A 16,469-nucleotide genomic window follows, 5' to 3' on the forward strand; every position below is an offset into this window, starting at 1 on the left:
CCTGGGGTAAAAACCAAATTACCAGCTTACAATAGTATAAACCATTGTGGGATATGACTCCCTCTGAAGTAACGTAGTTTTTAAGAAAGAGGTAATTTCTCACTAAAATATTAAAAGACTTCTAGCTTTTATTCCTATCTGAAAGCACACAAATTCGTCCAACAAGGGTGTTTTTTCTTTCATCATTTTCTCGCAACTTCGATGACCAATTGAGCCCAAATTTTCACAGCTTGTTATTTTATGCTTATGATGGGATAAACCAAGTGAGACCACTGGTTCTTTGACAATTACCAAACGTGTACAGCAGTCTTAGCCAGGAATTTGGAAAGCGGGAGTGCAAACTGAAAAAGTGGGAGTGCAACCTAAAATCACTAAAAAAAAAAAAGAAACCTTGTGTGCGTAGCACACATGACGAGTGCGCAGCGCCTAGTCTGTCTCACCCCCTCCCCCCCCTATTAAGGGCCCTGGAAGCTCTGGCTACTGTAGGTGCTCTCTGGTGGTTTCTGATGCATTTCTGGTGCCTATTTCTCTGTTATAAGTAAACTATTTTGATTTACTTTTTGTTTTGTTTTCAACTCGAAAATGAGAGGCTTTAAAGCACAGATATTGTAAAGGTGATCGACGTCCACTATTTTTGCTCCTTGTTTGCAACAAGGATCAAACATTGTAACAAAGAAGATGCAAATAACACATGAATCATTTCATACAGATTACAACCAAGTCTACTTGATCTGTGTTTTTCAATAAAGACTTGCACAGTTCAATTTACAATATTATGCCAATCCTTCGTTTTTGTCTCACTTTAGTCACATGCCAGTTTGACCATGGAGCTATTTCTACCTCCATGGTTTGACAAGGTTTGTATTTGAACTTTAAAACAAATACACATTATTAAACTCTATAAAATGTTTCTGGGGCAATATTAGGCCAGTTCAAAGCAGTTACTTGGACCATGGAGCTTGGACCCATTTAGCCCAAAATGATTTAAAAGTGATACAAATAATGCAGTACAAGTTTGCTGTCAACGAAATATTTTTGGGCATGTGTTACTCTTGATACAAATTTTTGCTTAAAGACTAAACAAAAATGAAGAGGTATTGAAGGAATTAAGAGTTATCATTTACTAATGTTAATTTTCTATCCATTCTTGTCCATTCGATTTCAGAACTATAGGCCTAAGGTCAAGAAGCTGATAATAGTTTTTGTATTTATTTCAAACAAATCACTTAATTTATGTAAAATAATGATTCACACAAGTATTTGCAACCAATCAAAACATCAAGAGTGATTTACATGTACCATAACTGTTTGCTTAATTTAAACTGACCGATCATGGTAATTAATATTGTCCTAAGTATTTGTTTAGGTTTCATAACGGTTAAGTCTTATAGCTTGTTTAATTGTTGAAACTGTGTCAAAGGCAATTTGTAAACAGTCTGAGGAGAATAAATAACAAACAGTTACGAAAGACAGTGCCATTTAAGTAGTTCCACTGGGCAAAAACGTACTTGAGATTTGAAAAGAAACATGAACCAGTTTTTGAACCTTTCGAGCGGAAAATAAACATGGTTTTGTCAACTGCATTAACACCCGAGATATGCAAACATTGAAATCCAAAAAAGTCTTGATGTTTCAAACAAACTCTACAATGAACAAACGATGTGCTCTTGAATTTCTAGAAGGAAAAAAGATCGTCATGTTTGCCGCCGTCGAGTTGGGAAAAACTGCGGAACCAATTTACAAAGCAACTGCAGAATGTAAAAGGTGCACTGCGCCGCGTGTCACTCAGTTACCGATACTGACGTCATAGTAAAAAAATCCAGATCGCGATGGTTTGTAGGATCGTGTAGATGAGATTGGTACCTAAAATAATCTAAACGAAAACGCGTGTGAATTCGCCTCTATCATACCATGCGTGCGTGGAGTTCATGCTGCCTGTCGATGACGACGACTGACCGTTAAAACAAAAATTCTGCATGTCTCGCTTGCGTTGTGTAATTTGCACGTGCGTTGTGTAATGTGTGGTTTGTGTGTTGTGTTTTGTGTGGTCGCAATGTGGTCAGCGCTTTCGAGGCAACTTCGAGCGATTGTTTTATGGTTGCGTTGTTGAAATTTTGATTCAAAAAGAAGAAGTAAATCTGGTAAAACCAAATCTTATTTTACTCACTGTTGTTTTTAAACTGCTCACAACAAAAAAATAATGAAAGAAGTTCAGTAATTTTCACTGATATTATTAGACAGCACGGCTTCAACCAAGCCGTGCGTCAAAATTTTGCCCAAGTTTTCAGCCCAACTGGCCGTGCCAACACGACGTGCACGGCTCGCTAGCTAACACGTTGGTGTACAGTGCCTTTAAGTGCCCTCACTTGGGTCAAAGGAGGCAAATGATCCTCAGCGTCCATGTAGCATGTCGCTGTAAACAAGACTATATATGGACAAATGAGTTAATACGCGAGCACCTGTTGCATCAAATTTGATACATTTGAAGCGCATACACACTTGTGCGCGAAGTTGCAATGAAACCAAGATGAATAAAAGCATATTTGATACAGTGCAAAGCGCAAACTATTTGTGCACAGTGTATGCTGGTTTAGAGGCCACTTAGTTGATGTTTTCCAAAGCCGGTCCTTTATCATCCTTTAATACATCCCCACATGATCGTACTTTGATCAATCAGAGGCTGGAAACTGTCCAAGGTATTTAGTAAAATCTTTGAGAGTGTTTGGTGCGTGCTTAAACATTACTTTGTAACTCCATCATGTCAACATGCCAATAGGTATCAACCCTTACTGTGCATGTAAACATTTAAGATGTTCAAAAAGATAATTACTTGTTTGTTATTTTGTGACAAATAAGGAATCAAATAAAAGTTTGATTATTTATGTCACTATGTGTAATTTTTATAAAGTCAAATAAAGCACGTGTCTATTTCATTCACTTACCCAAATAGCCACTACTTATGCATATTTCATAGCCGACAGGCTAATTCACTAGAAAAATTGACAACCAGAGGGCGCCCTCTCGCGCCCACCCAGCATGCTACGCAGTAGCTCCGCCAAATACGTCCTTCTTCTTCTAGCGACCGTACGTGGTAGACGTGAGTTTTTTCCACCCTCTTGCTTTAGCTAGAGTACTTGTACGTTCGCTTTATTCCTATAAGATTACAACCAGTTCATTAGTAGAGTTTTCAGTCATTTTGAGTGACGTTTTGGATGAGCCCGAGACGTTTTTCTGTTACACTTATCCCCGAATTCTTGAGAATTATTGCATGATTTGCTAAGATACATATTCTGAATTCTGCTGAGACCAAAGCGCAACTAGCACTCAGGGTTCTCGGGGATCGAGTGCATCCCCTTACCTTATTTTCCAAGTGTATATATATTATTGTTGTGTCTCCGTGTCTTCCTTAATTTAATTAATTATGATATATAAATAAACTAGTGTCTCACCTCCGTGGGACTCCCTCCGGGAGCAGTACTCCGTGGTAGAAAAGCTAGTTTTTTAGGGTCAGTGTTCCACACACGTGGGACTCCCAACTCTCCGAGAGAAGTACTCCCGGCCGTTGTAGTAGGAGGCTGACTCCAGCGCTCAATAATTTTACGATTGGCTAACGTTCTCCTGGTCGCGACCAGTCGAACTCCCCCCGCCCGAGAGAAGTACTCCCGGCCCGGTGCAGGAAGTTAGCGGAGAGAGCTTGGGTATATCGGTTAAATCTGTTCCCTTCCCCTGCTCGCTCCCCCTCGCTCCAGCGGAGAGCGTGGGGCGCAAACGAAAATATATACGGGGTATACCGGCCTCTTGCCTCTCCCTTGCCCCGTCTGTTTTCGTACTGAGCCAGTCCCCGAGCTACCAGGAATTTGCGCCGGTAAGGCCGTTCGATAAACTCCATGGTCAGTCATTTTTGTTCCTCGACACCGCGGTGACTTGGATCGAGGGACTATTGAGGGCGCTGTTGTGAGAAACATCGACCGGACGGTCTTTTTCTTCCCACATACACAGTACCGCCTGGAAAGAGGGACGAAGTTCAGTACCGGTCAAAATTGAAAAAGACCGCGCTACTGCACGTTCGTGCCCTATAGCGTCTCCTATCACTATCCTCGTGATATTAACGCTTTAGCAATTTTTTCTTTCGCGCGATTATCAAAAAATAATAATAAATAAATTGGTAAGGCCATGGGTAAACAACTCCTTATAAGGGAATGCTGTGCGCGTCGCGCGTATCGCGTGATGTGGCACAACTGTTCCAGCCGTTGCTCTCGACCAATAGGAATGAAGAAACTGTCTTATAAGCACAGGTGCAAGCTCGCGTGTCACGCCCATGTTTCAATATTTTTACTGGCCATAAACAAAGGTTTGTACACACCCACGTGATGCGCACTCCAACAATAGGAATAGCGAAACTGTCTGAGGTATTTATGAATTTTCATTAAAAAATTATCCTGGTTGAAGTAGAGAATGCAAGTTTTTGTTTTTTACATGATTTTTTTAAATTTTTAAAAATGTTCTCTATGTTGCCATTTTACAAGCAGTAACAGCCTTGAAATGTTCCACATTTGTTAAAAGTAACTATTTGATGTAGCTTGCTTATTCTGTCATTTTCATTACACTGGCTTTATTATATGATACAGTTGCCTCAGCAGGGGTTGGTGGGGGCTAAGTTGTTTTGCAGTAAATTAATGTACTGCATGAATATATCTTTGTATATTTTACTTTAGATTAATATTGGTGTTAGCATGGCAAATACGCAAGTACTGTTTGAAAAGGCAGAGGCATCAGTCATCAATCTTATTGGCAAGTCAAAGGGGTAAGTGGAAAATTGTTTGTACAGAAAAATTCTGTATATATTGTTTGTGTTACTAATATAGCTGTGTACATGAGCAAGATTAATCGGTTTTAAAAAGTTGCAACCCTGTCTGCTTTCCAGGTTGTATCATAAACTTGGGTGTGATAATAATAATAATAATAATAATAATAATAATAACAATAATAATAATAATAATAATAATAATAATAATAATAATGATAATGATAATGATAATGACAATGGCAATGGCAATGGCAATGGCAATGGCAATGGCAATGGCAATGGCAATGGCAATGGCAATGGCAATGGCAATGGCAATGGCAATGGCAATGGCAATGGCAATGGCAATGGCAATGGCAATGGCAATGACAATGACAATGACAATGACAATGACAATGACAATGACAATGACAATGACAATGACAATAATAATAATTACACAGCATTTATAAAGGCACACTAAATCTGGTGTAAAACCATTCAAAGGCGCCGGTCAAGATGGAAAAGAGGGAATTCTCAAGTGTTAGGGAAAGCAAGTGTGAACAGGTGTGTCTTTAGTTGCTGCTGAAAGATGGAGATGTTATGTATTTCCCTGAGGTTTTCAGGGAATGAATTCCAGAGCCTGGGTGCTGTAATGGAAAACCCCCTGTCCTCGTAGCTGGCTAGACGAGACCAGGGAACAAGGAGCATATTGCTTGTGAATCTTAGACCTTGTCTTGTAGTACGGGGAGTCAACAGGTTTTGAATGTAGAGTTTGGCTAAACCTTGGAGTGCCTTGAAAGTGAGAATGATTATTTTGAATTTGATGCGTTGTTTGATGGGAAGCCAATGTATATTATACAAGATTGGAGTGATGTGGTCATGCATTTTTTTCCAGTCAAGAGACGTGCTGCAGCGTTCTGAACAGATTGGAGACGCTGCAGCGTGCTCTGTGGAAGGCCAGCAAGCAGACTATTACAGAAGTCCAGTCTAGAAGTGATAAACTCATGGATGAGCTGCTCTGCTGCCTTCATGGAAAGTAGACGTCTGATCTTAGCAATGCGTCTGAGGTGTATGTAGGAAGATTGGCAGACACGAGAAGCCGTGCTCCGGCCTCCCAGCCGGCGTTGAGCATCCACCATCGTCGGCTCATGTGCAGGGCTGGGACGCCACTCCAACGAGTTCACACGGCTCCCGATCCCCGGTGTCCACCCACGCGTCTCGCTCCGGCGATTCGGCTGGGGAGGCGAGGTGGCACAGCTGCAAACGGTTATCCATAACGGAGACAGAGTTGCGCTTGGTACAGCGGGACATGGTGAAGGTACTAGATCTCCCCACTGTGACGAGTCGCCGTTGCCGACTAATAAGTCTTTCAAACGCCGCACGGGTCCGGCGGCAGGAAGGGATAAAGGTTTTCCCCAACTGCCGCTGGATCAAGTGTGCATTGATCGGATGCAGTCTATCAGGGCCAATTCAAAATGGCATCCGTATTCATCTCGTGAGAGTTAATACTATCAGTTTCCTCAGGCGGACTTCGAGGAGTTCTTTGCCACGCCAGTGCTACATGACTCTGAAAGATAAATTAGTCGCCGATGCCGGGGCCACAGCATCCAAAAGGGCTTTCCCAGACAAAGTACGAGATAAGTTTGAGGAGACCCTGAAGAAAGTTGATGTCGCTTCTAGATTTGGTATGCGGTCAACATCATTTATGCTGCTCTTAACCCAATACTTGGCTATGGGGTGCGAAAAGGACAGTGATGTTCCCGCGGACATGTTGCGGGCGGCTTTTCACTGCCTTGACCATGGGCTGAAGACAGCGCTAGATCAGTTCGCACGAGTGACGACATTGGCGACGCGGGCTCGTCGGTGCAACGCACTCGACGCCCTTTTTCTCCCGTCTCCGAGCGCTCGCAAGAGGTTTGAGGCCCTCCCCTTGGCTGGCGGAGATTATTTGCAGGGAGATTCGAGGAACTAATGCAGGCGGAGGCCAAGCGGCTTAAAGCTACTGAGAAAATTAACCTCAAGAAGCCGGCGGGCCCCTCCCCCAAGCCACCTCAGGCGAGAAGTAAGCCTTCATTTGTTATCCCTCAGCGTAAACCGTTCAAGCCCGCACGCGGTGCTTTTCGGAACAGGGCAGCCAGCTCGGGGGGGACGCGTACCACGCAACCCCAGCCGTTTGCTGGTCAACAACGCCCAGCTGCCGGTCGTGGCTTCCGAGCACCGGCCCCCCGCTACCCTGGGGGCTGGCGGAAGTGATGTGTCAGACTCGCGGCTGCCTCCCATTGAGTTCACTGGCACCCCTCCGTCGGAAATGTTCGTTCGTCCAACGCTGATCCCGACCGACCCAAAACAACGCCTTTCTCTCGAAGGGGAGATTACATCCCTCATCAAGAAAAGGGCGGTTCATGTTCTTCCATCGGGCGAAATAGGGTCGGGGTTTATGTCGACCTTCTTCTTGGTCCCCAAGAAGGATGCCGGCACTTGGCGTCCCATCCTAAACCTCAAGCCTCTGAACAGGTTTATTCGCCCCAGGCGTTTTCGGATGGACACTCTCAAAATTACATTAGAGTCCATCCGGACGCCGGCATGGGCGGCAAGCCTGGATTTGAAGGACGCTTACCTTCCTGTTCCCGTCTGCCGAGAGCACTGGAAATTCCTTCGGTTTCAATACCAAAATATCCGATACGAATTCTCAGTGCTTTCGTTCGGCCTCTCCACCTCCCCTCGGGTCTTCACCCGATTTGTGAAGGTGGTAGGGGCCGCCTTGCGGAGGCGGGGGGTGTCGGTGTTCACCTACCTTGACGACTGGTTGATCGTGGGTCAATCCTGGGCCTCCACGAAAGCGGCTCTCGCGCTAACGTGGCGGCTGGTAGCCGAGCTGGGGTTTCTCACCGAGAAATCCCAGCCGACCCCGTCCCAGTGCCTGACTTTTCTAGGGGCGTCACTCGACCTTCTGGCCGGGCTGGCCCGCCCTTCCAGGGAACGCTTGAGGAACTTCAAACAATGCGTTTCCCTCTTTTTGGCAACGTCGGGGGGCCCCGGCTCGGGCCTGGCTTCCGAATGTTGGGGCTCATGGCCAGCATGGTGGACGTCATAAAGTTTTGCAGGCTTTGTATGAGGCCAATACAACTCCACCTGCTTTCCTTTTACCGACCTAGTCGCAACACCATCAGTCGTTTGGTGCCGACTTCGGCGTGGCTGGACCCACACCTCCGGTGGTGGCTCGACGACGCAAATCTTTTGGGGGGTCGAGCTTTCCGCTGTCGGGCTGGGGGGCTACCCTGGGCCAATGCCAGGTGTCCGGGTGTTGGGGCCCCGAGCACAGCTCAGCCCACATCAATGTACTGGAGCTGCTAGCAGTGACCTACGCTCTCGAGTGTTTCCGGAGGGTGGTGGTGGGCCAGGCGGTGTTGGTTCAATCCGACAACACCACTGTCGTGTCATACATCAACCGCCAGGGGGGGACTCGGTCCCCCCAGTTGTGTGCACAACGAGGTCTCCCTTACGGCGATTCATCTCCCGGGTGAGTAGAACGTCACAGTGGATGCTCTGTCCAGGGGGTGGATCCATCCCACAGAGTGGACGCTGCGTCCTCAGGTTGCGCAACTATTGTTCCAACTGATCGACCGCCCACACGTCGATCTGTTCGCTTCAAGCAACAACCACCAACTCCCGACGTACTGCTCGAGGGGTCCCGACCCCAGTGCTTGGCGGAGGGACGCTCTGACTGTCCAGTGGGGCGGGCTTCTAGTGTATGCTTTCCCCCCGATTTCGCTTCTCGCCCTGGTCACCACCAAACTGGAGCAGGAGGAGTGCAAAATCCTCCTTATAGCCCCTTTTTGGCCCCGCCAACTGTGGTTCACCCGCCTTAACAGGCTACTGGTGCACCGCCCGGTGGTTCTTCCCCAGAGGGCAGACATCTTGTTCCAACCCAGCTTGGGCCTACTGCACCCAGCCCCCCAACATCTCCACCTGACGTGCTGGGTGCTGTCAGCAATTGCGGCCGTTCACAATGGGTTCCCGGACGGGTCCTCCGTCTCCGACAGCCGGGCTCTTAGCCAGCTGCTTAAGGGGATGTTTGTGTCCCGGCCTCCGGTATGGAGGCTGGTACCCTCATGGGACCTTTTTAGCGTTCTAACCACGCTAACGGGACCGCCTTATGAACCAATGGCTAGCGCAACGCTGTTGCAACTATCCATTAAATTGACTTTCTTGTTAGCCGTGGCTACGTCAAGGCGTCGCAGTGAGCTTCACTTCCTGACAACCAAGCCAGGCCACATCCGGTGGGAACTGGGTGGGGTTCGTCTGATACCCACGACGGGTTTTCTGACCAAGAACCAGTCTGACACGTTTTTGCCTCCAGATATCTTTGTGCCAGACATTAAGTCCCACTCGTCGGTCCGGAAAGACAAGCTATGGTGCCCGGTCAGGGCACTTAAGTGGTATGTCAGCCGAATGGAACCGCTTCGTAACCACCCACAGTTGTTTGTTACGTCGCCGCCGCCGCATGGCCCGGCGTCTTGGGACACGATTACACGATGGCTCGTCGCAGTGATACGCTCAGACGCGAACGTGCCAACGTTGGAGAGGGTTAACACCCACAAAATTCGGGCGGCCGCCACATCATGGGCATTTTTTTAAGGTGTTTCTTTGAGTGATATTACACAGGCAGCCTGCTGGAAGACCCCAAATACATTCACAGACTGTTATTTGAGGGATGTACTCCGGACAGAGGGCAGAGCGGGGAGGACGGTTCTAGCGGCTGCTAGCAGAGCGTCGACCAAGCCAGGAACTTTTAATGTGAATACCATTATATAACATAGCTTACTATAATGTAACTGTTTTCACTCCCGTCGTTGGCACGTACGCGCTGCCGGGTTTGATTTCGCAGTCAGGCGTTCAGGGGCGCAATATATTACCCTGACATCTCGCATACCCACCACCAGTACTCGGTGCGAGTCTATGCAAAAATAGTATTGTGCTCTACAGGTAAGTATGAGTGAAGTAGACTCCCCCCCCCACCCCCCCCCCTCCCCCGAAGTGTGGGCGGGGTCTACGAGGGAATACTTACCTGTAGAGCATCCCTCCCTCCGTCCCACGGTTCTCGATGTCTTGGGGTTCCTTAATTGGCGCATGAGAAAAGAGGAAGATCATGTGGTACCCTGCGGGGCACTATGGGGCGGCCAATAGAGGGCGCTATTTAATTCTTAGCGACATTACCTGCCGGTATAGGGAAATATGCAAAAATAGTATTGTGCTCTACAGGTAAGTATTCCCTCGTAGACCCGCCCACACTTCTGTGGGAGGGGGGGGGGGGTATCTGGCGCTGGGTGATAGGAACCCGCCGTAATGCACACCATGGATCACAAAATCATGAACCTCAAATCAGGGCGATATTGGTAAAAATGTGTTCTGGTTTGTATTTAATTTTTGTTTTAAAAAAGTAAGTTGGTAAAAGTCTGCCATTTCATCCATGTTAGAATGTTTGGTTATTTTTGTATACACCTTTTTTTCCTCGTCTGGCCCTGATCTGTGAAAAAAATGGTTGCTGTGTGGCAAGTGTGAGACAGATAAGTGCGAATTGGTACATGTACATGTAGGTATGGAGTACGTGTTACATGTACCACAATCTTTTTTGTCTTTACTTTATTAATTAGTAGGGGTTTCATTTTGAAAATATTTCTAACACACCAATCACTTTTGACTGGTTTACCCCAAAAAATAGTTTTATTTTTTATTTTTTAGAACATTTCTGATCAGCAGAGTGTGGGTTTGAGTCCCAGTCACAACACTTTTGTCCTTAATTAAAATCCTTCAACACATTTAAGGCACTTTTGAAAGCCAACTTGATTCAGATGGCCTACCATCAATAAATTGTTATTTCTTCTGTGCCTCAGCGCCTTTGAGCAAACCTTTGATTTAAGCGCTATATACATTGTTTGATTGATAAGCAAAATACTGAACCATTATTATTGCATCCTTCAGATGGGATTAAAGCCTTATATACTGTGATTAACTGTGTTGTACCCAATGCACTCATCGTAAAAAAAAAAAGGGATTCGCTTGAACATATTGTTGGTCTGATGGTCTGATCAGCAGGATATAGTGCCACAGCAACCTGTAAAACTCTTGCATACATGTGCATGTAGGGGATAAAACGGAATATTTAGTGCTTTGATAACCTCTGGTCATTTTATAGCCAAGATTACTGAAAAAAACATTCTAGAAGACAACACATTTTATTTTGCAACCTTGAACTTGACATTGAAAAACTGTTTCATTGTTACCTTTAAACATTTTAAATTTTAAATTTGTGTTATCATTTGTTGTTCAGAAAAGCTGGGGCAAGACAATCTATCATCAACCCTGACTGGGATTTTAAACAAATGGGAATCGGCGGCTTAGACAAGGTAAAGTAGAATGGATTTTTTTTTTTTTTTGGGGGGGGGGGGGGGAAAGAACAACTCTATTTGGTTTCCTTGGATTATATTTCAGCCTAGTCGTCTGATTTTGTCTCCAAATCATTTAAGCATGTCTTTGTTCTTTGTGGTATGGTCTGTATTCATGCACTCTGGTCTTCAAGTTTTGCATAACATGTACATGTACCTTACTACTACTAGTACTACAACAACGTTATTCTGTGTCATCATGTCCTCTACTACACCCAAGAAAGGCAAAATGTCAAGTAAGACGGCTCCTCCGCCTTCTGTGGAAAAACAGGAAATCTTGGACAAGTATTTTTTGCTTCTAGCACTCTAATCTACTCGAGCGAATTAGCAGAGAAATCAACCTGCCTTGACCACCAAGGAGGTGGGAATGGGGGTCAAGGCAGCATGTTGTTTTTCAACCGCGTCCTCTGTTAATGATTTGAAGCTGTTGAACAAAGTGACTAAGTGGTGATGTTCTTGGAAGTGTCTTCCTAAACTTTGGAAAGAGATGGCCAATGAGTCCGAGATTGTTTTCACTTTACTAGTAAAAAATATTGAAAACGTTCAGTCAATGGAATTTGCAGGTCATCGGCTGATGGGAGTTGTGGGGATTTAGGCTGACACAGTTTTTTTATTTTCTTGAAGAAGTCACGTGAAATACATATGTTGTGAAGTTGATGCTGGTGGTAAATTCTTTTGGCTGCAAGAATCATGCTTTTATATTGAAAACAGGATTCTTTGAATATCTGACGCTCAATTTAAATTTTGGAAGTGCACCATTTTCTTTCTAACCGACGCAGATCTTGCTTCGCTTTGTTGTCGTACCATCGTTACCCTTTTATTACCTTATTTAAGACTTATTTGTTTCATTTAAATATAAACAGACAACTTTGCATTTGGTTTCTGAGTCAACTATTTGTGTACCTGGGTGTTTTGAGATCCCTCAGAAGCTTTTCGTTTTCAAACCCTTACACAAATGTCAAGGTCTTTATGGCTAAAATAAGAGAAATATTGTCCAGGCAATAACTCAAGAAAGAGGTTAATTTCAGCGGGGGCATAGTTGTTTGTCAACACACCATTCTTGATTGGAGTTTATCCAATCCCAGATGCATGTATGCAGCCCCCATGTGTGAATTTCCCTTTTTTGTTTTTCGACACATTCATTGAATACACACAAAGTAATATCGATACATCAACGCCAGTGCACATTAAGTTAGGACTAACTTACATGCTAGTAAGCACACATATATTAGATAAGAGTTCCTTTCAATTTCCTCCCACCATCAGTGTTCTTTAAAAGTTCTTTTAAAAAGACATACACAACAAAAAGAGTGCACAGAAGGCATGCTTGTCATTATAAAATTGAATTACCATGGCATAACTATTTCAAATTTGACAGGAATTTTCTGACATCTTCAGGAGAGCCTTTGCTTCAAGAGTTTTTCCTTCAGAGTTTGTAGAACAGATTGGTAAGTCAACTGTGAACTGTATTTATAGACCCTTCAGATGTGTTATAGTTTCACATTGCCTTATAATAATAATAATAACAATGATAATAATAACTAGACATTAGGTGTTTGTGAACAAACACAAAGCTGTTCCGTGTTCTTTTGCTTGGATTATGTGCTAAAATGACCAAGGAGTCTATAACTGAAGAAAAGATTGAAAATCGGTTGTGTAGTGCTCAAGATATGGTCCCACTTCTGGTTGACCCAGAAGTAGAGGTCAACTTGTGGTCACTGTTTTGTCAAGTTTATTTGAAACTAGCGGGATTCGAAATCCCGCTAGAATGCTCGACGTAAAAATGCTGCAAGTGTAGCGTTGTGTACAGGGGAGGGCTAAAGTCCCAACTCCCTGTCCCACCGTGTGCCCCTTCCCTATCCCGTCCCATATCTAACCCACGCCTCCGTGCCTCTCCCGTCCCCTGCAATCCCCTGCATTGGCAATGTTCTTTGCTTGCCAATGTTTGCCCATAACTCATATTTTCCAGTTTCGCGCGGGTCCCGTTTGTGGGTTTTTCCGTTTAATGGGCTTGATCCCCCCCCCCCCCCATTCAGTTTAATATTTTCCTGTCCAATGTCCCATATCACGATAGTCCCTTTTAATTTTTGTTCAGCCCTGTTCATTTTCCCATCATTTCTATTTTTGCCGTTCCCCGTCCCCCATTCCACAGACGTACCACTTTGTGCCCCTACCTCCTATCCCCGTCCAAAGTCTAACCCGTGCCTCCTTCCCGTCATCCCGCCCGTGAATTGTTCTTTGCACTTTTTGCAGTCCCATAACTTTCCCTGTTCTCCGTGGGTCCCGCCAGTCAGGTGGTTCTCCGTTTCGTGTATTTTTCTCTGTCCAGTTTATTTTTTCCCTGTCCAATGTCATCAATAGTTCCTTTTTTCCCTTTCCGTATTATTTTCCAGCCCTTTTACTAACGTTCCCTACATTTTTTGGCCGTTCCCCCGCCCTCTTCCTACAGATGTACCCCTTCCATCTCCCTGTCCACACAACGTGCTCTAATAACCCCCGCCAGTCTTCGTCCTGTCGTCATGCACCCCCCCCATGCATTGTTCTGTACTGTATGTACGCGCGAAGTTAATGGACGCTCGCGCCGTGACTGTGACATCACAAAGGACACATGCACTCAATCACCAAGTTACTACACGCTCGCACTTTGACTGTGACGTCACAAACAACACATGCCCCAACACGGGTATCCGGAAATTTACCCCACGACGCATCATTTTAGCAGGGTGCGGGCACCACTTGCCAAACAACAATGGCGGCGCCCATGCGACTTAAGCGCTTTTGTAATATAGATGCCTCAAGGAGTGTAAAACTGAAAAAAGTTTGAAAATCGGTTGTGTAGTACTTGAGATATTGTCCCACTTCCGGTTGACCCGGAAGGAGAGGTTAACTTGGGATCACAGTAATGGTGCTGCAAAGATTTCCAAATTAAATATGCAAGGGTGGGTCATATGCAAAATTAGGAATTAAGAGACAAACTCATTGACGCTTTTAAATACCGTATTTTGACACCTGATACGGTACACGATGGTCCGATCCTTCAAATGAAAACCCTATAAGAATGTATGTTATCCCTTCTCCGTTTAGGATTCCCATTTCAAGGCAGTCTTCACGTAGCCGTAGTTGCGCAATCACGGCACAATAATTTGCTAGCTAGTCGTTGGGTCTGATTTCTCATTTTAGTCGTTAATTATCTTGTAAATAAATTGTACCTTGATTAGTTTTAATGGACTAGAATAACTCTTAGTGAAGTAACACGTGTTTTAAAACACATTGTATTTAACTATCATAATTTCTTATGAGACAGTTCAATTGCAAGATTTCTGCACAAAGTCTGTATCTAACTCTGCATCAATTGTAATGTGTACATCGTATGCGTACAAGCGCTGAAAAATCTGTGCAAGCTTCGAAGCATAAGATTACATACGATGAGTTTCCCCTTGCTCAAGCAAAAATGTCCCTGCTAAGCTGTGAAATATCAAATATGCTTTATGCGCACAGTATCCGCGCTTCAGTGTCAATTCTTTGCTTATGCGGTGAAGCAGAGTCAAATTGGGCCAAGATTTCCCCTCATGCACTATGTACTAACAATGTTTGAAGTGTAGGCCTTACTAAACGTACTTACACACAACAGGGCAAAATTTCATGGTTCTGATTACAACTAACTCTGCGCTTACGATCACCATTTTCCGCTTACTGTGTAAGCGCGGAGTAAAATGTGCGAGCTTGGAAGCACACAAACAAAAGAAATTCCTGCTAAGCAGTCTATTTTGCTTGACGTAAGCGCAGAATTCACTGCTTCTGCTAAGCACCCAAATATTTGCTTCCAGAGCATGCTTGTATGCAAGTTCCCACCATGATAGGCCTGGGTGACTAGTGAAATTTACTACCTGACTAGTCACACCTCAAACTTAACTACGACACTTGTCGAGATAAATTTGTGATTCTCGAAATTTGTGTTTGCAATGTGCCGCAAGCGCAATATTAACTATGTTGCGAATAGTAGTAAGCGACACAACTGGTTCACAAAACAGGTAGTCGGGACTGTAGTCAACGTGTGCGCAAAACAGTTGTCGCGACTGAAATAATGATTTGTAGTTGGGACTTAAACACTAAGCTTACTAGTTGCCCCGGCCTACATGTATTTTCGCACAAGTATGCCTAAAGCACTGTTATCCTGCAAATGCAAATCAAATTTTTAAGTCACAGTACTCGCAGTGAAAGTTTTGCAGGAGTTGAGCACAATCCGTCAACTGTAGCAAATTATTTGTTGCAAAGTTTGACGCTCAATAACACATTCCCTTCTAAGCTGTTAAATACGCTTAGCATAAGCACAAATCCCTAATTAGGTAAGCGCTGCGATTCTTTCCTTTAAAAGCCAATGGCCCAGGACCAAACTATAGCTTCTTTAACACAAAAAGCAGTAACACAGCAAATGATGCTTAAGGTAACCAGACACAATACCATGCCTCATGTACAAGTTGGGACTTGGGTATTTAATATCTGTAAATATTTAATAAAAATAATTTCAAGATGCTGTGACATATAAAACTATTTCATTTTGCGCAACTTGAATACCAAGAGAGTCAACATCTGAAGAAAATTTTAAAATCGGACGTTTATTTTGGGAGATATTGGTAACAATATTGCCTAATTAAATATTCATGTCATTATAACTCAGCTGGTTGATTAAATAATTAAACATTATAACATTTAGCCAATAGCTCATGTACTAAGCTTCGATTCAATATAGGACTCAAGTATGTCATTTCTACCGTTTCTGAGATAACGTTGTGACAAAAATTGGCGTTAAACCTATGGCGTTTCTAAAACGTTTTGAAAAACTCAGCGATTTCAATAGCTTTTCCGACCACTATGTTGGAACAGCTAATAATAATAATAATAAAAAAAATAACTAGAGATAGGGATTGTAAACAATCACAAAGCTGTTCCGGTAATTAATTGGTCTACTTCACTCTACTTACCAGTAGAGTTGAATTACTAATTTGCATATTCCCTATGCAGCGAGGCAAAAATGCTAAGACTTTCACACACAATAGCGCCCTCCACCGTCCTACCTATAACGCCCCGCGACATGCCCGTCACGGAGTCGTCCTCTTTTCTCTTAGCCGCGAGTGGGTGAGGTTGTGTTTTAAATCTGTTCCAACAGTTCAACCGTTGTCTAAACCTTATCCTCGCTAAGAGTGCTTAAAAAGACTAGAAAGATTGTAGAGTTTTAG

The 16,469-nt window shown here is 44.1% G+C and overlaps 1 protein-coding gene across 1 annotated transcript in view; it reads left to right on the forward strand.

Annotated features, from left to right (window-relative positions):
- LOC117291391 (vesicle-fusing ATPase-like) overlaps positions 1-16,469 on the forward strand; it is a 217,455-nt gene that overhangs the window by 85,346 nt on the left and 115,640 nt on the right. Inside the window, exons 9-11 of the mRNA XM_033773044.1 lie at positions 4,716-4,804; positions 11,118-11,193; positions 12,611-12,680. Coding sequence (XP_033628935.1) covers positions 4,716-4,804; positions 11,118-11,193; positions 12,611-12,680 — 235 coding nt within the window. The remainder of the gene's footprint in view (positions 1-4,715; positions 4,805-11,117; positions 11,194-12,610; positions 12,681-16,469) is intronic.

This window comes from Asterias rubens, chromosome 6 (assembly GCF_902459465.1).
Source record: "Asterias rubens chromosome 6, eAstRub1.3, whole genome shotgun sequence".
Taxonomy (NCBI): Eukaryota; Metazoa; Echinodermata; class Asteroidea; order Forcipulatida; family Asteriidae; genus Asterias; species Asterias rubens.